General features: G+C 50.0%; 1 protein-coding gene and 1 pseudogene across 1 annotated transcript; one reads left to right on the plus strand and one right to left on the minus strand.

Moving 5' to 3' along the window:
* Nucleotides 1–75: 75 nt before the first annotated feature.
* On the plus strand, nucleotides 76–17,159 carry LOC124649741 (annotated as a pseudogene).
* A 114-nt stretch (nucleotides 17,160–17,273) lies between these two features.
* On the minus strand, nucleotides 17,274–19,793 carry LOC124649742 (zinc finger AN1 domain-containing stress-associated protein 15-like). Its single transcript, XM_047189328.1, has 2 exons — nucleotides 18,439–19,793; nucleotides 17,274–17,720 (listed from the first exon to the last, which is right to left on the minus strand). Exon 1 carries the CDS (start codon nucleotides 18,956–18,958, stop codon nucleotides 18,440–18,442), a length of 519 nt encoding a protein of 172 aa, XP_047045284.1. The 5' UTR covers nucleotides 18,959–19,793; the 3' UTR covers nucleotides 17,274–17,720; nucleotide 18,439.
* Between the last annotated feature and the right edge of the window lie 4,767 nt (nucleotides 19,794–24,560).

Below are 24,560 nucleotides of genomic sequence, written 5' to 3' on the forward strand. Positions count from 1 at the left end.
TAGCCGACCGACGCCTAGCACACAGGTGGTAGAAGCAGAACGAGCCGTTCCTTCTCTCTTCAGGCAAGCGGAAAACCTTTGCCTAGGCGGGCAATGGCGGGCCTCCATGGCGGCGAGTGGTGCTCCCGCAAGACGCTGGTGGCGCTGGGGCTGGGCCAGCTCGTCTCCCTCATCGTCACCAGCACCGGCCTCGCTTCCTCCGAGCTCTCCCGCCGAGGTAATCCGCCTTCCGGATCAATTCGCCACACTCCAGCTTTCTGATACAGTAGTATTTGACTATTTGTTAGGGTCCCTTTTCATTCATCGATAGTGGAACCATCGGGCGGTTCGTGCTGCAAGTTTGTTTTGTATTATTATCCGAGCTACTTTCCAGAAACAAGATGAATGTTATCCTGCCTGTTGTGTTCCTCTTTACTTTGCTGTCAAAAGTTGTTGCTTCTTGGAACGGCTCTACTATCATTTCTTCCTGTCCAGATGACCCCTGCAACTTGATCTTGTGTGACGTTCAGAACCTCTTTCCAATCCCAATCCTCGGTTGACTGACGTGCTGCAGCGTTACTAATTCGCAGGCATCAACATGCCCACATCCCAGTCGCTCCTGAACTACCTGCTGCTTGGGGTCGTGTACGGAGTCATACTGATATGCAGAAGGAAGCCTCTGCAGGTTAGTGCAGCTAACGATCTTCCCAGATGCATTTTACTATATTTTAGAGAATGCCAGCTCTCTGGATTATCTTATTCGCCGTACCCTATTTGTTTTGGTACCACTTAACTGAAGTTACAGGATGTCTTGAATGAAGTTACCCATAGCTAGTGCAGTAGACTACTAGGCCCTGTTTGTTTGGGCTGGAGCTTGAGCTTCTACTGCTTTTGGGTCTCTATAAGCACAAGAAATTTTAGGTCCAAACTTGTATAAGCGCTTGTCCATTTTGTACTGGAAGCCCGCAAGCACCTCCGGCCGAACTTCCCGCAGCTTCCCGCAGCCGGTAACTCTCCCACTAACTGATGCCATCAGATATCAACATATTTACGGACAAAATGCCACTGAGTATATATAAGAAAATCCCTTCACAAAATTGCCCCAAATCCAACCCATCCTCACCTGTCTCTCCCGACCCGCCCGCACCCCCGGCTAGGGTTAGAGCCGCCGCCGCCGGGCACTTCCGGCCCGCCGCCGGCCACTCCCGCCGCGTCCCCGACCTCTCCCGCCGCGCCTCAGCCTCTCCCGCCGCGCCCTGACCTCACCCGCCGCGCCCCCGACCTCTCCCGTCGCGGCCCGACCTCACCCGCCGCGCGCCGGCCTCTCCCGCCGCGGCCCCCGCTTCTCCCGCCGCGCCAGGTTCCTCCACGCCGGCCGGCGCTCGCCGCTCCTCCGCCTCCTCAACGTTGCTGCCCGGCAGCAGCCGCCTCGTCCAGGATTCTGCCCGCCTCCTGACCTGCTAGAAGAGCAAGGTAAGAGCATCTGAAAATTTGCTAAAATCTTGATGTGTTGTGATACAAATTGTGGTATTGAGTGATGATTATGGACTGAGATCTTGCTGGAATCTTTGTACTTGATGCTATGATTTAGGACTGCATAAATTATGTGTATCATGTACATATTTTTTACATACTAGTTGTTCATGTATTATTAGATGGAATCAGAAAGTAAGAATCAACCCAAAACAAATTGGGATGCAATTGCTGCCCAAGCATTTTGCGAGATTTGTGCTCAAGAGAAGCAAGATGGTAACAGACCAACAACATTTTTGAGCAACACGGGTTACAAAAACCTAGAGATGAAGTTTTTCCAAAAAACTAGAAGAGCTTACACTAGAAAACAATTCAAATGTACTTGGCATGGAAGCAGGATGCCAAACAGCATTTTTACATTTTACCAGCTGCCCAGCTCCAGCTGCTTCTCGTTCAGCTACAGCCCAAACAAACAGGCACTAAGTGAAGTGTGAACATCAGTGCTACGAGTGTTTGAAGTTTGAACACACCACTCTGCAATGTTGAACCGTAACTTCTAAGGAACCAGTACTCCTGAAGAGCTCGTATACATCTGACTCCCTTAGGCCTTATATTAGTCGTAGGTGAATTTGACCTAAAGCCCTCCACACTTAGTATTATGAATCGGAAGGAGTGTGTGTTTTACGTATCGGGGATTTAGTTCAAATTTTACTTATTATAGCTCAGAAGGAGTATGTATTTTGTGTATCGGGGAGTCCAAATTTAAACCATAGCTCCGACACTTATTATGGATTAGAGGGAGTATGTATTTTGCCTTCATCAGTATGGTATGTTTCTGTGCGGCTGTGTCCATCCTGGATACGTAAAGACCTGGTGTGAACTCTCTATGCTTGTATCACCTAAAACGTTGACCAATAGGGGAAGAATCCTGCTTGGCTATACGTTGTTAGGCCACCTCCAACGGACCACCGCCGTTTCGGACAGCCATTCTGTCCATTTTGGTCCATATGCGGTGGCCGGCGGACACCGAAGAGGCTAAGGTCTGTTTGTGCCTGTAGCGGCCCCAACGGCCGCAAACCGCAAAAAAGAAAAAAGTGTGGCAAAAAAATTTGAACATAATTTACATAATTCGGGGTTCCAAAAGTTTGCGTTTTACAACTAAAAAAAGAAAAACAGAAATATAATGGCGCCACCGGCTTCTGGTCCTCCTGCCTGGTGGCTTCTAGTCCTCCTCGCCGAGGTCGATGAAGACCTTTGGCGGCGGACACATTGGCTAGTGGAGTAGGAGGTGCAGGCGCCGGTGCGGCCTCCTGCTGCAAGCGCTGGATGGCCTCCTCGAGGAGAATCCACTTGCGCGCTCCTCCGCCTCGGATATGGCCATGGCGTCCGCCAAGGCCTCTTCTTTTGTGTGCTCGGACTCCATCGGCTCGTAGTTGAGGTCATCGTCATCCTACACTGGATCCTTGATGGGCCCTTCCACGGCCCCGGCCTGGTAGTACGCCTTCGGTGTCAACGCCGGCACCCACGGGAGTGGCTCCACATAATGGCTGGCGGCCTTGTGGTAGGGTGAACATTTGAGAACCCACGCCTGGTTGAGGTGCCACCCATGTGGCAGTGGACATCCGTCTAGGGGAGAGGCATGCCGGCCTCCGAGAACTACCGGGCCGTCTCCACCTCCACGTACACGCGCTGCTCCGATCGCGGCACGGGAGGCAGGCGCAGTGGCTCTGCGCGGGCGCGCGGAATGGCCGCCCTTGCCAGCACCGTCGCCAGTGCGAAAGCTATTGGCATCATGGTCGTTGCGGCAAGGGCGGAACCAGCCGCCGTCCTTTGCCATGGCCTCGAGCTAGGGTTCGAGAGTAGGGACTAGGAGCTAGGGTTCGGTCGGTGGGAGGCTTCGGGAGTGGGGACTATGAGTGGATCCCTCGAGAACAACGGGTCCTCATTTAAGAAGACTGCGTTCGTGCAGGTGGACCGCGTGGACCCGCGTCTCATCACTTCCCTGGTCGCTGATGAGTGGGCCGAACGCAATCTAACGCGGATCCACTTGCTGTCTGCAGCCACTACAAACCCAGCCTAAATTTTGGGCTGGAAATGCGAGCCAAACGGACACAAACGTATCTGCGGTGAAAATGCAGTTGGTCATTGGGCCTGCTTTTTGGCCACAGGACAACAACGGACACGATCTGTCCGTTTGCGGTGGCCTGTTGGAGGTGACCTTAGATAGATGAGATCTCTCCAACAGTTTTTCACGCGGGATAGCACCCCCTTTTAGTCTGACCGCGCTTCAGTTGCGAGCATGTGACTCGAACCCGGGTGGGCTGGCTCAACACCCTGAGATCTAAACACCAAGCCAACATTTGTATCACCTTGATGTAGCATTTCAGAGTTTTATGAAAGTGTCTTTTTAAATAAATCAATCTGATGGCTTAGATCAGTTAGTGTTTGGCTGCACTTCTCTTTTCTTTTTAATATAATTGTATGCAGTACTCCTCCATGATCATGTAAATAACACTATGCTTCTTTTAAAACCTACATTTATTATCTCCCTTCTCAATGACTGCAAATTTTATCTTGTTGTTGCACGGCCATTGAAACTATAAAAGCTACAAACTTCCATAGTTTCAATGGCCGTGCTATCTGATTTTATGTGTGCTTTCATTTTTGCAGATGAAATGGTACTGTACTATTATTTGATACTGGGTTTTGTCGATGTGGAGGCAAATTATCTTGGTACGTCCAACCCCCGCAAAGAGGCCTTAATTTCCTAGTCACCTGTTTAGAAATATCATGATAATTTGGTCTAAGAAGCGAATTCCTGCCTACTGAAATAGACAGATAATCAAGCAGTACCATATTGAATCCCTTCTTTCTTTTTCAGTTGTTAAGGCTTACCAATATACATCCCTGACAAGCGTCATGCTTCTTGATTGCTGGGCTATTCCGGCTGTCATATTCCTTACATGGATGTTCTTGAAGACCAAATACAGGTTCAGAAAATGTAGTGGTGTGGCTACATGTGTCACGGGACTTGTGCTAGTTGTATTTTCAGATGTCCACGCGGGTGATAGAGCAGGTAACAAAGCTACCACACGGGTGATAATTCACTTATCACAAGTAATAGCACAAATAGTTTTTTGTTTCACAAATACTGAAAAGTACATAAGCGTAATATGTCATTGATGCATATTAGCAGGATTGATTATTTCCATCTTAATGAATGAAAATCCAATATCACTGTGAAATATAGTTGTTATGGTCGGTCTGACCTATACACGCAAGAAGCCCACTAGTGGCTAGTTGTGGGCTTAGTCCAAGTAAATTAGGGGCTTAGCCCAAGTAAATTAGGGTTTAGTGGAGGTCGTCCTCCTATATAAACACATGTATCCCTTCATGATTAATCAGACAAATATTCAGTATCATACTGTCTCGTCTCCTGAAGGGAGACGGGAGACCCCCTGCGCCCAGCCGCACCCAACCCTAGCCGCCGCCTCCTTCCTCCGCGACGGCGCCCGGCCGCCGGCGCCGAGCCCTCCAGCCTCTCCGTCCTCACTTCCACCCTTACAACCTCCGCCCTAGACCCGGTAGAACACTAGCCCCTACCACTTTGGTATCAGATTGCCTAGGTCTCATGGGCTCCAACAGTCCCCCCGTCGACCCCATCACCGCCACGTCCGCCGCCACCACCAACACCACCCCCGCCACCTCCGCCGCCATGACAGGCGCCCACACGCTGCAGGGGGCCGCCGCCGCCGACGGAGACCAGGGGGGGCGCCGCTGCCCCCATGGGCCTCGACCTCCTGCCCGCTACATTGGCGGACCTCGCCGACAGTCTCCGCGCCATCCGCTTCGAGCTCGTAGAGATCAAAGTCGGCCAGCACCCACCGCCCCCACCGGCCGCCGTTCCGGTCCCGTCCGCCACCCCGACACCGCCCGCCTCCGTCGCCAGCAAGGGCCGCCCCGCGTGGTGGCCGCCATCGCCCTCGCCAATCCCCACATGGACCGACGCGTCGCCCGTCTACACTCGGAGCCGCGGCGCGGACGACGGTTCAGCAGCCCGCCCACACCTTTGGCGGTCCCGGCGGGTTTGCTGCCCCCTTCGCCGAGAGCACGTCCTTCCCCCGGCCGCCGGAGAGCGCCTCCGGGGTCACGCCTCCGGTGCAGCAGCCGCCCCGCTTCACCAAGCCGGAGTTCGCCACCTACGACGGCGCCACCGACCCCCGAACCGGCCGAACCGGTGTGAGCGGTTTTCGGGGCGGCGGACGCTCGGCGCCGACCGCACGTGGATCGCCTCCTATCACCTACGGGGCGCCGCGCGGACTTGGTACTACGCCCTCGAGCGAGGACGAGGGCGGGATGCCACCACTGGGAGCGCTTTCGCGACCTGTGCCTCCGGCCGGTTTGGGCCGACCCTCCGCGGCGGCCGCCTCGCCGAGCCGGGACGCCTCGCCTTCACCACCACGGTCCAGGACTTCGCCGACCGCTTCGGGCGCTCGCGTGCCATGCCCGGGCGTCTCGGCGCGGCAGCGCGCCGATCTCTTCGTCGGCGGCCTCCCCGACTACATCCGCGTCGACGTCGAGATGCGCGAGCCTGCGGACCTGCAGACGGCCATATACTACGCACGGGCCTACGAGCAGCGCGCCATCGCCATGCAGCAGGTCTACGCGCAACGTGGCAGCGCTCGTCCCGCGCTCCGACCCGCCCCGACGCCCACCGCCCCGCCGCGCCCCGCGCCGGCCGCTGCGCCCGTGGGCCCTCCTGCGCCGACTCGCCCCTTCAAGCGGCTGACGGCTGCGGAGCAGCTCGAGCGGCGCCGCCAGGGGCTGTGCTTCAACTGCGATGAGAAGTACGCGCCGGGCCACACGTGCACCCGCCTCTTCTACCTGGAGACCGTCGACGATGCCGACGTTGAGGCCCTCACCGCCGAGCTCGCGGCCGCCACCGTCACTGAGGCCGGTGTCACGACCTACGCGCCGGTCGACGCGTCCGCCTTCGTCGTCTCTCTTCATGCTATGGCGGGCATCAAGACGGCAAAGACGATGTTGCTCCCGGTGACGATCAATGGGGAGCGTCTCACTGCGCTGGTGGACACGGGCTCCACGCACAACTTCTTGTCCAACACCGCCATGTGCCGCCTCGCTCTCCAGCCGGCGGGATCGGAGAAGTACAGCGTCACCGTCGCCAACGGGGACCGTCTTACGTGCCAGGGCGTGGCGCGACGAGTTCCCGTGCTCGTGGGCGACGAGCCGTTCTCCATCGACTGCGTCGGCATCGACTTGGGCTGCTACGACTTCATCCTCGGCCTCGACTTCCTGAGCACCTTAGGCCCCATCCTGTGGGACCTCGACGTGCTGTCCCTCATCTTCTGGCGCGAGGGCGGCCGCCGTGTTCACCGGACGGGCGTGGGCAGTGCCGGCACATCCCCGCAGCTCCACCCGATGGCCGCCGCGCTCGACGAGGCGCATCCGCTCCCGGCCGACTTACTACAGCAGCACGGCGACCTCTTCGACGAGCCGCAGGGCCTCCCTCCCTCGCGGCCCTGTGACCACCGCATACACCTGTTGCCGAACACGGCACCCGTAGTTGTGCGGCCGTACCGGTAACCCCAGCTGCAGAAGGACGAGCTCGAGCGCCAGGTGGCGGTCATGCTAGCACAGGGCATCATTCGTATTTCGACGTCGCCGTTCTGCGCCCCCGTGCTCCTTGTGCGCAAGGCCGACGGCACGTGGCGCTTCTTCATCGACTTCCGCGCCCTCAACACCGTCACGTCCAAGGACAAGTTCCCCATCCCCGTCGTGGATGAGCTCCTGGACGAGCTGCATGGCGCTCGCTTCTTCACCAAGCTCGACCTGCGCTCGGGCTATCATCAGGTGCGCATGCACCCGGACGACATCGCCAAGACGGCGTTCCGCACTCACCATGGCCACTACGAGTTTTTGGTGATGCCGTTCGGCCTCTCCAACGCACCGGCGACCTTCTAGGCCCTGATGAACGACGTGCTCAGCCCCTACTTAGGCCGCTTTGTGCTTGTTTTCTTTGATGATATTTTGATCTACAGCGCATCCTGGGTAGAGCACCTGCAGCACGTGGCCATCATCTTCAACGAGCTTCGAGCGCATTGTCTTCATCTCAAGCGCTCGAAGTGCTCGTTTGGCACGACCTCCGTCGCATACTTGGGCCACGTCATCTCCGCCGACGGTGTCGCGATGGACGCGGAAAAGGTCGCCGCCGTCGCCGCCTGGCCGACGCCCCAGTCGCCGCGAGCTCTTCGCGGATTTTTGGGCCTCGCAGGATACTACCGGCGGTACATCCAGGACTTCGGCCTCATCGCCGCGCCTCTCACGCGCACTCGCTTCGCCGCGACGCCTTCTCTTGGGACGAGGAGGCGGCCACGGCCTTCGCCGCCCTGCAGCGGGCACTCACGACGTGCCCCGTTCTTTAGATGCCGGACTTCGACGAGCCGTTCGTGGTGGACTGCGACACCTCCGGCATCGGTTTCGGCGCCGTCCTTCACCAGGGCGAGGGTCCACTCGCCTTCTTCAGTCGCCCCTTCGCCGCGCGCCACCACAAGCTCGCCGCATATGAGCGCGAGCTGATCGGGCTGGTCCAGGCGGTGCGCCACTGGCGGGCGTATCTTTGGGGCCGGACATTCCGTGTGCGCACGGACCACTACAGCACCGAAGTTCTTGCTGGATCAGCGCCTCTCCACCGTGCCGCAGCATCAGTGGATCAGCAAGCTCTTCGGCTTCGACTTCACCGTCGAGTACCGCCCCGGCCGCCTCAACACAGTCGCCGACACCCTGTCCCGCCGCGACGTTGACGACGATGCGGACACGCCCACGGTCGGTGCAGCCCTCTGCATCCACTTCGGGCCTTCTTTCGCCTTCATCGACGAGGTTCGCCGCGCTACTGCCGAGGCTGCGGATGCGCAGCAGCTGCGCTAGCGCCTGGCCGACGGCGAGCTGGCCGCGCCATGGCGCCTGGACGAGGGACTACTCCTCCATGGGCGCCGCATCTTCGTGCCGGATCATGGAGACCTGCGCCACCAGGCCTTGTCCTTGGCGCATTCTGCAGGTCACGAGGGCGTTCAGAAGACCCTGCACCGTCTCCGGGCTGATTTTTACATTCCAGGGGATGGCGCCCTGGTGCGAGACTGGGTGCGGGCGTGTGTCACATGCCAGCGGAACAAGACGGAGACGCTTCGTCCGGCGGGCTTACTGCAGCCGCTGGACGTGCCGTCCCAGGTGTGGGCGGACATCTCCATGGACTTCATCGAGGGGTTGCCGAAGGTTGGCGGCAAGTCCGTCATCCTCACGGTGGTCGACCGCTTCTCCAAGTACGCGCACTTCATCGCCCTCGGCCATCCCTATACGGCGGCGTCCGTGGCACGCGCCTTCTTCGACGGCGTCGTTCGCCTCCACGGGTTTCCGTCTTCCATCGCCAGTGATCGTGATCCTGTGTTCACGGGTCACGTCTGGAGGGACCTCTTTGGCTTGGCGGGCGTGAAGCTCCGCATGAGCACGGCGTTTCATCCTCAGACGGACGGCCAGTCCGAGGTCGTCAACAAGATCATCGCCATGTACCTGCGCTGCATCACCGGGGATCGTCCACGAGCTTGGGTGGACTGGCTGGCGTGGGCCGAGTACTGCTACAACACGTCCTACCACTCCGCGTTGCACGCCACTCCCTTTGAGGTGGTCTACGGGAGGCCACCGCCGGCGATGCTTCCCTATGCGCCTGGCACGGCTCGTACTGAGACGGCGGATGACCTGCTGCGTACCCGCGATGAGATACTGGCTGAGGCGCGCCAGCGACTTCTTCGAGCTCGGCGGCCGGCCGGGAGGTACTATGATGCACACCATCGCGAGGCGGAGTTTGCGGTGGGCGACTGGGTCTGGCTACGCCTTCTTCACCGGACGACCCAGTCCTTGGACCCGCGCTCCAGGCGCAAGTTGGGACCTCGTTACGCAGGTCCCTTCCGTGTGCTGGAGCGCATCGGCACGCACGCCTACCGTCTTGAGCTGCCCGCGGGCTCACGCCTCCACGACGTCTTCAACGTCGGCCTCCTGAAGGCCTACCGTGGCGACCCTTGTAATATCCCAGGTTTAGAGACGAGCGAGGGGTAGATTTTAGAAAGGGATGTGCATTGCATAGCAAATTCTGGGGAAATTTCGCGCTTTTAAACAAAAACTGCATCGAAGGGGGACAAGTTTCTCTCTCGACACCTTACAGGGTTAGGGTTTCGAGGGTGCGACAAACTTGCATCTCACTTAACTAGATTAGGGTTTTGAGTTGAGAGGGGAGAGTTTGAATCACTAATTTAAGTTGCATGATTGAATCCTAAGTTAAGTTGGTTGATCAAGCTCAAACCAAATTTGAATTTGAATTTCAAATTCAAACATCAAGTTATTAACTCATAATTCAAACTTGAGATAATTTAATAAACAATCTTTAATAATCAAGATATAAATAGAACAATTAATATATAAAGCTCATTAGAGAAAACTTTGAGCTTTATTGATAATCACACACATTACAATGTCATTACAATATTCATAAGTGAAATAAAAGAATAATACAACACATTACATAAATGGGCAGAATAGAAGAAAGGAAAATAAAGAAAAATTACAAGTTAATATCCTAGTCTAAATTCTACAAGATCATCTTCACTTGATCTTGTATATGATGAATTCCATGTCCATTTTTGAGCCATTGTTGATCCCTGCACACAAACACAAAGAAAGAAAATCAAGTGTTATGCCAAGTGGCATAGCCACTTGGCAGATTCACAAAGAAATTGAATTGGAGAGGATATGCACATGGATCTGCCGAGCTGATCCATCTCCAAGTCCTGGTACACCACACCGGGCTACACACACACACGAGCAGCTCACGGTACATGTGTGCATGCTCAACACCAAGGCATGGGGTGTGCATGCATCACAAGCACAAACACACACCAGCGGTGAGTCACAAGCCGAACCGGACCAAGTCGTCGACCGGGGGAGAAGAGGCCAGCCATATATAAACCTCTTCAACAAGTGAACCCTAGCCATTCCATCGGCGGCATCTCCAAAGAGTAAGAACACCAAGAACGGGAAGAACGACCGCGAGCTGTTCAACCCGTCTCATATCACCACCGAACCAAACCAAGATTCACAAGCTTGCAAGGAGGAGACAGGCGAGGCAAATCAAAACCACCGAAGCAATCCTCTACACCAACAACTCATTCTAGGAGCTGGAGTGAGGTATAAACCAAATCAACCTGAGCAAAACCAAGTTTTTCTCATATATAAGCATGCTATGCATCACAGGAGCACAGAAGGTAGGAAACCCAGATTGTATCATCATTTGGCTATCCAGTCATTTGGTTGAAGCAAACAGAGAAAACAGCCAGTAGAAATCATCCAGGGAACACTGGTTATGTCTACACTGGGACATAACCAGAGAAATCCAACATGGATTCAAAGCCTGGCTAGATACCAAGCTCACTTGACAACCCATAGCTAGCTAAGCCATCAGACATGATAGACTATCATGTGTCTATATATTTTGTCAACACCAAAAGGTCACTGAAAGTCCAAGATTGGACCAAGCCAGTGAACAACTAATCCATTCCAGCCAGCCAACACAAATCATGGCAAACCACGAGATAGGGAGCAACCGGGACAGACAACACAAGTGTCTGCCGGGGCCACCTCAACCCCAGGCCGATACAAGCACCTATACCTCATTATCCATTTGGATTCGGTAAAGGGCTAGGGTACACAAGCGAGAGTTGGCATCCATCTAGCCCTGTCACAATTATTTAGATGATCACAACCGCACAAGCAGCTCACATCACTTATCCACTTCGAGTAAAATTCAGGCAACACGGATAAGTGAACAAAACAAATAAATAAAAGCACCGGGGCTTTGCGGTGATCCAATGGATCGGTGCAAGCAACAGCAGATTGCATAAGCCAACAACAATACACACCGGATTAAGTCCGTGTGATACACACACAAGCACATAGTGAGCAACAGGTGAGCCACGGACACCAAGGAGCAGCTTTTACAAGCAGCTAGGTGATCATATGATCACCGGAAGCTTGCTAGAGCATGCTACTGCATGCTAGAACTCGGTCCAAGTAATTAACACATGAACGAGATAATTAAGTAAGCGAACAAGCTGCATCACAGATAAGTGCTTCACAGGCAACCAAATAGATAATTAAATGAATATATCCAGAAGCACACCCAAGGCAGCATGAACCCCTAGATCAAGGTAAATAAGCACCACACTTGGTGCACATCATTGAAACATACAGATTAACCAGCAGTAATGCCAACCAAACTTACACAGGAAATTGAGCACAAGGGACAGCATCTCAGTGCCCTAGAACTTGCAAATTTGCAAGGTTTACACTTGGTAATCAAGCCAGGGCAGTCAAATTGAATACACAGGAATTCCTAGCCAGAATAGCAATAGAGCGAGAGGCACGGGGAGAGATTCAAGAAATGCATAGCAGTAGCAGCGCAACAGCACAGCCACACAGCACAGCAGCATGAGCACAAGCTAGCAAGCCGCAGCAGCAGCGCATCGGCACGGCAAGCATCTCCACATGGAGGATGAGGCTCGTGGCCGAGCCAGATGTAGGAGAGAAGAGAGTAGCACAGAGAGGGAGAGAAGGAGACGAAGGAGTACTCACCGGTGGTGCGTGATGAAGGGCGCGGCCATGGCGGCCACGGCGGCACACGCCGGGGCACGGCGGCGCCGAGGCCAAGCCAAGCCACAGCAGCGCCGCAGCTACCAGCAACCACGGCGTGGCACACGGCCGCACCGCAGCGCCAGGGACGCCGACGAACGGCGGATCTTCACGGATCCGTGCGGCCGAGGCGCAGATGCGTTGGGGAAGAGACGAGGTGGACGCGAGCGTCAAATCGACGCGGACCACCAGGTCCGCCGTCGAGAGGCGGTCCGGATCCACATCCGATCGTCGCCGATGATGGCCGGAGCGCGGCCGGAGCGAGCGGCGACGGCGGAGGCGATTTCGGTGTCGCGGGAGCCCGAAAGGGGAATTAGGGTTACGGGGTAAAGGACGACGAAGCGGCCGGGTCGGTTGGACCGAGCCCACTGGGCTGGTCCAACCTAACCAGCTCGGCCGCCTGACAAGTGGGGCCGAGGGGTATTTTGGACATTTCCAAAATACCCATTTAAACAAGAATTTCCAAGAATTTTATAAAATAAAATATAACTCCAAATAAATAAATAAAAATATGAAAATGTATCAGTATAAAATTCTCTACCTAAATAAAATATCAAAGAGAATTTTTAAAGACAAAGAAGAATAAGTCTTAATTTGAGGATTTAAATAATCATTTAAATCACACATATATTTTTCAATAATAAAAATAAGTCCATTAATGCCTCTGGACTTCAAAACACCTTGACAACATTTCAAGGTTGGATTTACCCTAAATCAAGTATCCCTAAGATGTTCTTAGTATCTAACCTCTCATAAAATAACAACGACATCGGAAGGGGAAACAAACCCTAAAACTGGAATCATGCATTATTGCTTCTTTAACCATTGCCCTTATCGGACAATGATGCTATTTTTCAGAACAAGAGGACAAGGGTCAGTCCATACCTTCCAACTGCAGAACTTTGCAGTGTTCAGGCAAGTTCATCGCTTGCTCATGTCATTTGAGTATTTCTATCAAATTACTTGCAAAGTATTATGGTTATCACTATCGCATAAAAATCAAAACCACTACTTTCATAATTATGAATATGACTATGTGGTGGGCAATGGAACCATGGATTGTGTTGATATGGTGGAGGTTCCATTGCACGGGTTTATATCCATCTAGGATTAAACAACAAATGTCGCCAGATGATTCTTGTGCTCGTAATACCCGTGTTAACCATAAGATCCGGAGTGGGACGGAGTAGTCAAAAGTGTTTCCACCTCTCGTTCATCAACGGATGCGCTTTACCGTAGTACACTTGTAATCCAAGGGGGCAAGTCTGGTGAGGCTGGGGAGTCCTAAGTCCCCACGGCATAGTCCGTAGTACACTTGTCGCCCGAAGGAGCAAGATGGTGAGGCTGGGGAGTCCTAAGTCCCCACGGTATTGCGGTCTATGAGGGATTGTAAGAATGCCCGGAACGGTCTCATCATGGATATAGGGGAGGACAATCTTACAAAAGGGTGGGTGTTCGAGGTAGCGGAGGAACATGATTGGCTAGACCTTATACCGGGCCTCACACCATAGGAAGTGTGGACGGGAAAGCTGCCGGTTGGCACCAAGGTTAAGATCTCTTATGGGTAAAGCAACACACCTCTGCGAGTGTAAAGAAGCTGTGACTCGTCACTCCTCGTTCGGGATTGAGGAGCTGTGAACGCGGCCGGAAAGGAGCTCCATGAAGTTCTAGTAAACCGGTGAAGGTCGACGGACATAGCTCTTTGAAATAAAAGCAATCTCTTGAAGAAATGTTTATCAAAACTTGCATTGGTATTAGACTTTCTGGTCTAATATCGTAGCTAGTGCATTAAACACCTCTTATCTATAATGAACTTGTTGAGTACGCTCGTACTCATACCACTCTTAAATCCCATGCTTAGATTGTCCGAACCGTCCGGGAGGAGGACTTCGACAACAATGAAGGAGCCGAGGTTATCGGCTATGATGCACCTGACCTCTCAGGAGGAGTTGAAGGCGTAGACTACATCATCGTCTACGGATCCGGGGAGGCTTTCGGAGAAAAACAAGCCTAGAGATATCTGGGGAGTAGTATTAGCCGAGCAGCACAAACTCTTACCATGTAGCTGCTCGATTAAATAAAAGTTTGTTTAATGAGACAATGGTATTGTAAGTTAAGTTGGGTTCACCTCGAACCCAGGAGATATCCTCTTAGGACCCAAGAGGAGCTCCGAGACGACTTGTGTATATGTATTGTAATAATATGTGAATGAGTTATGGACCTTGCTATGTTCTGTTGTACTACTCTGAGGGATGTGATATTTGCGGAATGGTACTTCGCGAATGTTATATCAACGACTGGCATACTACAACATGCAGTGGTATGCAGGGTCACCACAACCCTCCTTCTGCACCACCAGCTCTTCCACCTACTTCGGATGGGCGTCTCGAGCCAGCCCCGGCGAGTGTGGCTCGCGTGATGAAGGCCCAGCAGCGACGTGGTGTTTGTCACGTCTTGGTGCATTGGACAGGCATGCCAGAGGACGAGGCGACTTGGGAGAAGCTTGAAGATCTCTGCCAGCAGTTTCCAGAAGTTCAACTCGAGGACGAGCTGTTTGAGAAGGCGGGGAGAGATGTTATGGTCGGTCTGACCTATACAAGAAGCCCATTAGTGGCTAGTTGTGGGCTTAGCCCAATAAATTAGGGTTTAGTGGAGGTCGTCCTCCTATATAAACACATGTATCCCTTCATGATTAACCAGACAAATATTTAGTATCATACTGTCTCGTCTCCTGAAGGGAGACGGGAGACCCCCTGCGCCCAGCCGCACCCAACCCTAGCCGCCGCCTCCTTCCTCCGCGACGGCGCCCAGCCGCCGGCGCCGAGCCCTCCAGCCTCTCCGTCCTCACTTCCACCCTTACAACCTCCGCCCTAGACCCGGTAGAACCCTAACCCCTACCAATAGTACTAGCTGTGATGGATTTTATAAAAGGCAAAAATCAAGTTATGCTGTTGCACAGAAGTTCAGAAGTTCTGTTTACGATCAATCATGTATTTGTGAATGAAGTACTACTAACTGGGCGGAGCTGATGGTCGGCTCTTTCTATGAAGGTGGAAAAAGCCCAGTTAAAGGTGATATACTTGTGATTGCAGGCGCCACCCTTTATTCCATTAGCAATGTCAGTGAGGTAAGATATCGATCTCAATTGCATAGAAATGGTCTTTGTACAGTAGTTTCAAGACCAATAGAGCTGATTTTGTATGAATATCTTATACCAGAACCTATCCTAAATTTCACTTCTTTGTTATCCAACACGAGTAGCTGAAAGATTTAGTGGGTGGCTGGAAGGTGAAGATTTTAAGTTAGTCATATTACCCGTGTTATGATGATTTTCTCGTTTTTTTATTCATATAATAACTCATGTCAGCTCCTGGTTTATATGTACAAATAACTTCGATCACTAGAGAACAGATCCTTCAGTATGTGTTTTCTTCTTCTTTTGGTTCCAGGAGTTTCTGGTCAAAGCTGGTGACCGAATTGAGTTGATGGGGATGCTGGGACTATTTGGCGCTATCATCAGTGCTTGCCAAATGTATCCTATACTTCTATTTTGTGAATATGCATTGTGCTTTACCATTTTCGCTTTGGTAAGTAGTGTTTTACCATTTTTTTGCGTTGCTAAGCTGTGTTATTTATGTAACTGCTTATCCAGAATCGTATTTGAACGCAACGAGATAAAATCAATCCAATGGAGTACTGATGCTGTAAGTATCCCTCCCTCTGTCAACGTAAAAGTATTTTGTTCCAAGAACTAACACGTAAAACCATCTAATACTGTTTTGTTGTCAGGTGGTACCGTTTATCGGGTTTGCAGTCGCGATGTTCATGTTATACTCTCTGGTCCCGATTCTACTGAAGGTATGTCGCGGGAAAAAAATTCAAGTTTCAGCAAGCACATGGTTGCTGCTCCTGATTTTCACTTCTCACATCTGTGCCACCAAGTGCAGATCAGTGGCTCCACATTGCTGAACCTTTCACTACTGACCTCAGACATGTGGGCTATTCTCATCCGTGTCTTCGCCTACCATGAGAAGGTCTGATCACCGGTCCCCCACATTTTGTCTTACATATAGCCAGCAATTAAGAGCAGCTTCCTTTCCAGGTCGACTGGATGTACTATGTAGCATTTGGTGCCGTTGCTGTTGGACTGGTTACTTATTCTAGGTACTCACTCACCTGTTTTACACCCAATCTTATCTCACCCAGCTATTTTCATGTGATCTTTGTGTTTGTGACGACACTTAGCTTGTCTAAAACCTCCATTGTTCCCTTTTGCTTCCTAATGTTACCATATCAATGTAGCGATACAAACAACGACCAACGACAGGGACATGTTGGCGAGGCTGGCCAATGTGGAGGGGATCTGCCTGATGAGGAGGCTGCTAGCGGTCCGCAATGCCTAGATGCTGCATCATTGGACAGCCGAAGATTCGAAGATGGTAAAATTTCCTACAACTGACAGTTCTAAACAGCCACCTGGTTGAAATGGTGGAGGAAATAACCCATGTTAATGGGAACTCCCTTTTTTTTTATCATAAGTTAACGGGAGCTCTATTTGTGTTGAAGGCAAAGGCCATTATCATGCCCTCGTCAATGACGAGCGTAAAGCACAAGAAGATACGAGAGTACCTCGGGAGTAACTAGGAAATGCAGGCTGGGACCGCAGAATGGCAGCAAATAATGCAGCTGGATGCAATGCAACATTGCTATCCTCTCTTTGTTTCTTTTGTTCCTACATACCACATGTGCAAATAACCCTGTTCGGATTTCTTTTATGTAATTGGGCAAGGATGTAAGCAGAGCTCTAGACTGTTACACAGGATTTTTCCCAGACTGCCAAGGAAATTGAACTGTTACCAAAATCCTATTGTTGGAACATATAAGTCAACATTTAGCCATGCCGTCAGCAACAGTTCACAACATGAATTCTGAAAGAGCAGATTGAGATTTTGCAAGAGTCACGCCATTTCTGAATCTGATTGCATTCATGCTTGGAAGCTGAGATTTCAATCCTATACAGAATGTAACTTCCATCACGACAACAAATCATTTGCTAGAATAAGACAAACTATAAAAGCAGATCGTATGAAAGCTGATTAGCTTCAGCATGCACTTGACACGCTAACATCAACAAAGCTTTCAGTAACACACAATTGCGTTGGATAGAAACTGAACAAGGTAAAGGAAGGTTACAAATATACTACAATAAATCTTTGGACCCAATAAAATTATGACTGGACATTACAGGCTCCATCATCCGCGTTCATGGTAGCTTGAGAAGCTACGGAGTGAACCATAGACGGATGAAGGACAAGAGTGAAGCATTCTCCCACAACAACCAACCCATGCTGGCATACTCGATGTAAGATTGTATGCTACCAAGAGCTCGGTTGTATGGGGAATGACTTCACAAGTTGGCAGTGATCATGCTAATAGATCAGCCTTGGAATAACAGCATGATTCACTTGCAGCATCTCCAGGATTTTGTCCTCCATATAGTTCTTACATGACATGATCTGCAAAGTTGCAAGCACGGGAAAAATTTAGGTCAATGAACTAAACATTCTTATATAGTATCTAGAAATGCGCATTAGGAAAAATAGGAAATCATTGCTACAAACGCTGGCCATAGGACTGCTCATTGCAATTTAAACATTGAAGCTTTAGGGTCAAGATTTTGGTTGGTTTTGCACACTGCTGCACCAGATTTGCTTGAACTTAATTAAATTGCCTATCTTTTTGTTAGGTATTTGGTTAATCTCAACAAAGAGAATCTTATGATGAAAAAACTCGTTTTGCGCTACTGTCTGCTGATCTCCATCTGCTAGCAGAATGGTTTACAAAAGGGAACACATCAATCCATTTACAGCTAAGGCAACTGACATAACAGCTCATAGCTCAACTTTCATCGTGAGCAAATCAGTAAAGCATCAAAATTCAAAGGGAATTCTGCAACTGGCAGGAAAATATATTTTGTGACAGATACCGAAGACCTGATTGAGAGCAAACAAGCATGCCCATCATCACGTAATACTGTTAACAAGGCACACTACTATCTCAACACATACTCTGCTATCTCGAATACAATTAGAAGCCAAGCCTGGGAAACCAGGCCATGACTTGATGCATATTTTAGTATGGTGATTTACATCTTATACAGGTAGTAACAAATATTAACAGAAAAACTTGAACAAAATGGTATGCATTTTGCAGACCAGAAGCAAAACATTATACCTCATATCTTAATGACCTTGGCAGCCCTGATGAGAGGGTTGGCGCGGGCAATCTCCTCGCGGCCCGCGGTTTTATAATCAAACGAGCAGTTGTGCGTCTCTGAATGCCGGTGACGCGGGCAGAAGAGCTTCTCGCACCGGCAACGGAAGCCGGTCAAACCAACCCTCTTGCGGCAGACATTGCAGCGGTTAACGAAGAGCACCGGCGACAGCGGCTCAGCTGCCATTGACATGGCCACCACCGCTTCGGCACCGGCGACGGCATCAGCATCAGCATCAGCATCAGCACGTTTCCTCTTCTTTGAAGGCTCTACGAGAAGAACTTCACAGGGCCTGGACGAGAATTGAGCTGGCGGTGGTTGGGGTGGCGATTGTGGAGGTTGTGGTTCTGGTGTTTGGGTTGCTGTTGGTGGCGGTGGCGTTGAGGTTGTGGTTGGGGAAGGAGGCGAAGGTGCGGTGGAGGAGGACGGCTTGAGGATCTCGGCCTCGTCCTTGTTGAGATCGCAGCTCTCCTGCGCCATTGGATTCGACACGGATAGACAAATCAGGCAAACGGAGAGAAACCCCGAGGTTGAAGGGTCAGATCAGGAGGAATTGAGCGTAGAAAGCGCACGAAATGGTGGATATCAGTGCAGGGAAGGAAAATAAAAAAGTCAGCAGATGAACGGGAAAGGAATGATATTGTCTGACCGAATCGGTGCAGGCCTAGGAAGAAGAATGAGATCTGGACAAGAACAGATCAGAGAATTCGGGTGGAGAAAAAACTGGAGCTTTTTGTCAGACCAGGTCGTAAACCGTGGAAATGGGTAGAGAATAGCGGAAGCTTCGCCAAGTGGGGAAATTCTCCGCTGCCGATGCGTGCGAGAGGCCGAATCCCATCAGCCGGAAGAAGGAACTACACACAGATCAGCAGGAACACCGGCGACAACCGACGGAGGAGGCGACGCAGTCTTGAGCTGAAACAAATTCGCGAAATTCTCCCTGACCGCCGCGTTGAGCTGACCGAGGACGCAAAATAGGAGTAGGAGAGTTTGCTGACCAGATCGATCGGGGCAGGCAGGAAGGAAGGCCAAAACCCCGCAGGAACGAGCCGTGCCGCGCCGGCGTGGATCGAGCTGACGCGGACAAAGCAGCCGTCCGGCCGGCCGGACAGACGGACGGAGCAAACAAGAGAGACGAAGCCGGGTGGCGCGGAGTCCCCGACGGCCGCTGGCCGAATTGGAAGAGATTCGGGGCGATCGGGCGGGCGCACCGGCGAATTGGGGAATTGGGAAAGCGGAGGAGGAAGGGAAAGGTGGGAGCTTTGGGTGGGGAGAGGCGACCTGGTGGTGGTGGCCTGCGCCTCTCTTGAGGCGCCCGAAGAGGCAGAGGGTGGAGCTAGTGGAGGGATGATTACGTTATATTTGATGTTTTTTGGTTGGCGATTGTGTGGTGTGCTGTGTGTGCGATGAAAGGTTGTCAAAAGTTGGAGGTTTATGTGTGGATTTTGGGTGTCACACACACACACACACACACACACACACACACACACACACACACTAGGATTTCCCCTTTTCTTTTTTGGTTCCTTTCTTTCTTGTTCGCCTCGAATTGACCATATAACATTTTCGTTAAGCCGCCGAGGAACATTTCTTTGGTTCGTTGGACTTTCTTGTCTGCTCGCTCGGCTATAGTGGCGCGATCCAAGTTGTTCGATTTTATTCGTTTGGTTCGTATTCTAGTTAGAAACTAGTAAGTGTGCACGTGCAACGCACGTTCTCTATCTAAACACAAACCCGAATGTGAAAGAATCAAACAATAAACATACACTGTGTTTGTATTTAGAACTACGTTTCAACCATGCATAACGGCAACAAGTAAACTCATATGAATAGAATGCTAGTTGCAAGGATAATTTCACAATCTCGTATGAATATCCTGCCCACTATTACAACAATAATTTCAGAACATGCTTTTGCATAGAACTAAACAGTTCAAGTATTACTCAAAAAATCGTGTCACCAAGCAAGAAACATGCCATATCATGAAAGCTTTGAATACTCCTATCTTGTGACTTCTCTCAAAGAACTATGTCACCGATCAAGAAACTTGCTCAATTTGACTCACTAAAAATGCTAGCAACTCCTATGGCAATCAACAAAGATAACTGAACAGTGTCCATTCTTCATTCAGTGGGCACTGTTCTTAATAAATGATGAAGTAAGGACTATGAAATATTCTTACAAATGGCTAACAAATAAACCCTAGGGGTAAGCAGTCAAGCAAGTTTCTGTCTTGTCCAGCCGCTCCTAATTCAGTTGCACAGACAAAAACATTTACAGTTTTCAATGCATTTTGTCCCTAAATTACATAAAAACCAAAATGAAAAAAACTTAGACAGTTATAAATAAGAGTTTGTTTGTATCTTATGGCGATGAAATACCAAATATGAGTTTTTTTTGTGGCTTATGGCGATGAAATACCGCGTCGACCAAAACAATTCATAGCATCAACCCATCCTTGCAACTTCAAAAGAGCTGGAACACATTAAGAAGTACCTCAACACTCTAATTTCCTGCATAATAAGGAATTTTCGGGAGAAAATTAGAAATTATGTATCAGAAAGCACAAAGCATAAGCTATTCAAGGAATTACAGATGGTTATATGAAAGGTATATATTTTAAGCATTAATATGATCTGTCAAAATGTGCCTGCCTTTTCATCTATGATACTACAGCAGAAATAATGGAAACGCTATTGTGGGTGTCCGCTCCTATCCTTTGTTTCAACAGCAACTATCATATGCCTTTTCTCACAGGCCATTAGAAGGCCAAGAAATGGAGCCATATTTACGAAGAGTGCTGAGGCCTAAAATTCTCAATCATACCACATAATAGTGGGAAAGTAAATTGTGTATTTGAATCCAATGTCATTTGCATCCTAAGAAATATTCAGCACAAAGAATTATTCAATACAGTGATGTGCATTACCTTGTCTGAAAAGAACAAAAGCTGCATAACGTGCAACTATGCTCATGAAATGTACCATCACGATTGGTTTTCAAGTTGTGAGGTTCTTCTTTCTGGAAATGACATCAATAAGTGGAATGCCATCAACCAACTAAAGTGGGATATAATAATCATTAGCACATACATGATGCACTTCTGATATATCAATTATAAACAAGCTCATAGTTGATCACAATTAAATCACATTCGAGCTACGTAGAGGTTGGTGATCAGTTTGGGATCAGATCATGCTGCGTCTTGCCAAGTGCCCACTAAGACAATCCATAATTCATGAGAAATATTGGTAGTGGTTTATCTTACAGAACTGCCTGACTGACTTACAGAAGATTTTTGGCGGTGAGATACCAACGCGGTAGCATAGGTTGGCCATGATGTAGCTCAACGGTTGTGTCGACCAGGTGTCAGAACATAAATTAATCTGAAAGCTATCATCAATAATCGAAAAATAAGAATGATTTATAATGATGTGAAGATGCTTGAATTGTGTGAAGACGCTTGAATTTTGGAATACTTGGACTTAGTATCATAATCGAAATTCGGAAGTAGAAAAAGGAGCAAACATCAATAATGATAGTCTTAATATTATTTTCAAAGTGAATTAATAATAAACTAATTTGAAGTACGGGAAATGATCTATCAGAAGCTAACCATACTGAAAAAGAGCGATTTAAGCGCACGTTTATGTAGGATAACGTTGCATAGAAAACAAAAATTTTCCTACCGCGAACACGCAATCCAAGCCAAGATGCAATCTAGAAGACGGTAGCAACGAGGGGGTATCGAGTCTCACCCTTGAAGAGATTCCAAAGCCTACAAGATGAGGCTCTTGTTGCTGCGGTAGACGTTCACTTGTCGCTTGCAAAAGCGCGTAGAAGATCTTGATCACGATCGGTTCCGGCGCCACGAACGGGCGGCACCTCCGTACTCGGTCACACGTTCGGTTGTTGATGAAGACGACGTCCACCTCCCCGTTCCAGCGGGCAGCGGAAGTAGTAGCTCCTCTTGAATCCGACAGCACGACGGCGTGGTGTCGGTGGCGGTGGAGAACTCCGGCGGAGCTTCGCTAAAGCACGCGGGAGCTATGGAGGAGAGGGGGCGGCTAGGGTTTTGGGAGGGGGTGGCCGGCCACTCAAGGGGGCGGCCAGGCTGTGGTCTTGGGGTGCGGCCACCTTGGTGGTGTTTTAGGTGGCCGGCCCCCTCCCCCTTGGCCCTCATTATATAGGTGGAACCCCAAGAGGTGGTGTCCAAGTCTTCGAATAAGACCCGAACCAAAAACCTTCCATAGGAGGGGGGAAACCTAGCCAAGCTAGGACTCCCACCAAGGTGGGAGTTCCACCTCCCATGTGGGGGTGGCCGGCCCCTAAGGTGGAGTCCACTTGGGACTCCTCCCCACTAGGGTTGGCCGGCCATGGAGGTGGAGTCCCATGTGGACTCCACCTTCCTTGGTGGTTTCTTCCGGACTTTTCTAGAACCTTCTAGAACCTTCCATAGAACCTTCCGCGACATTTTAATTCACATAAAATGACATCCTATATATGAATCTTATTCTCCGGACCATTCCGGAACTCCTCGTGATGTCCGGGATCTCATCCGGGACTCCGAACAAATATTCGAACTCCATTCCATATTCAAATACTACCATTTCAACATCCAACTTTAAGTGTGTCACCCTACGGTTCGTGAACTATGCGGACATGGTTGAGTACTCACTCCGACCAATAACCAATAGCGGGATCCGGAGATCCATAATGGCTCCCACATATTCAACGATGACTTTAGTGATCGAATGAACCATTCACATACAATACCAATTCCCTTTGTCTCACGATATTTTACTTGTCCGAGGTTTGATCTTCGGTATCACTCTATACCTTGTTCAACCTCGTCTCCCGACAAGTACTCTTTACTCGTACCGTGGTATGTGGTCTCTTATGAACTTATTCATATGCTTGCAAGACATTAGACGACATTCCACCGAGAGGGCCCGAGTATATCTATCCGTCATCGGGATGGACAAATCCCACTCGTTGATCCATATGCCTCAACTCATACTTTCCGGATACTTAATCCCACCTTTATAACCACCCATTTACGCAGTGGCGTTTGGTGTAATCAAAGTACCTTTTCGGTATAAGTGATTTACATGATCTCATGGTCATAAGGACTAGGTAACTATGTATCGAAAGCTTATAGCAAATAACTTAATGACGAGATCTTATGCTACGCTTAATTGGGTGTATCCATTACATCATTCATACAATGATATAACCTTGTTATTAATAACATCCAATGTTTATGATTATGAAACTAATCATCCATTAATCAACAAGCTAGTTAAGAGGCATACTAGGGACTCTTTGTTGTTTACATATCACACATGTATCAATGTTTCGGTTAATACAATTATAGCATGGTATATAAACATTTATCATAAACATAAGATATATAATAACCACTTTATTATTGCCTCTTGGGCATATCTCCAACGAGTCTCCCACTTGCACTAGAGTCAATAATCTAGATTACATTGTAAGGAACCTAACACCCATGGCATTCCGGTGTTGGTCATGCTTTGCCCTAGGGAGAGCTTTAGTCAACGGATCTGCTACATTCGGATCGGTGTGTACTTTGCAAATCTTTACTTCTCCATCTTCGATGTACTCGCGAATCGAGTGGTAACGCAGCTTGATATGCTTCGGCCTCTTGTGTGACCTTGGTTCTTGTGCATTGGCGATGGCACCCATGTTGTCACAGTATATGACTAGTGGGTCCAATGCACTCGGAACCACACCGAGCTCTACAATGAACCTCTTCATCCATACCGCTTCTGATGAAGCCTCTGAAGCCACTATGTACTCCGATTCTGTTGAAGACTTCGCCACCGTGCATCGCTTCGAGCTTGCCCAGCCTACTGCGAAGACCATTCAATATAAACACGTACCCGGATCATGTGACTTAGAGTCATCAGGATCAGTGTTCCAACTTGCATCGGTGTAACTTGTTACAACGAGCTCTTGGTCACCTCCATAACAAAGAAACATATCCTTAGTTCTTTTTAAGTACTTCAGGATATTCTTGACCGTTGTCCAGTGCTCCATTCCTGGATCACTTTGA

Source organism: Lolium rigidum, chromosome 4 (genome assembly GCF_022539505.1).
Source record: "Lolium rigidum isolate FL_2022 chromosome 4, APGP_CSIRO_Lrig_0.1, whole genome shotgun sequence".
Taxonomy (NCBI): domain Eukaryota; kingdom Viridiplantae; phylum Streptophyta; class Magnoliopsida; order Poales; family Poaceae; genus Lolium; species Lolium rigidum.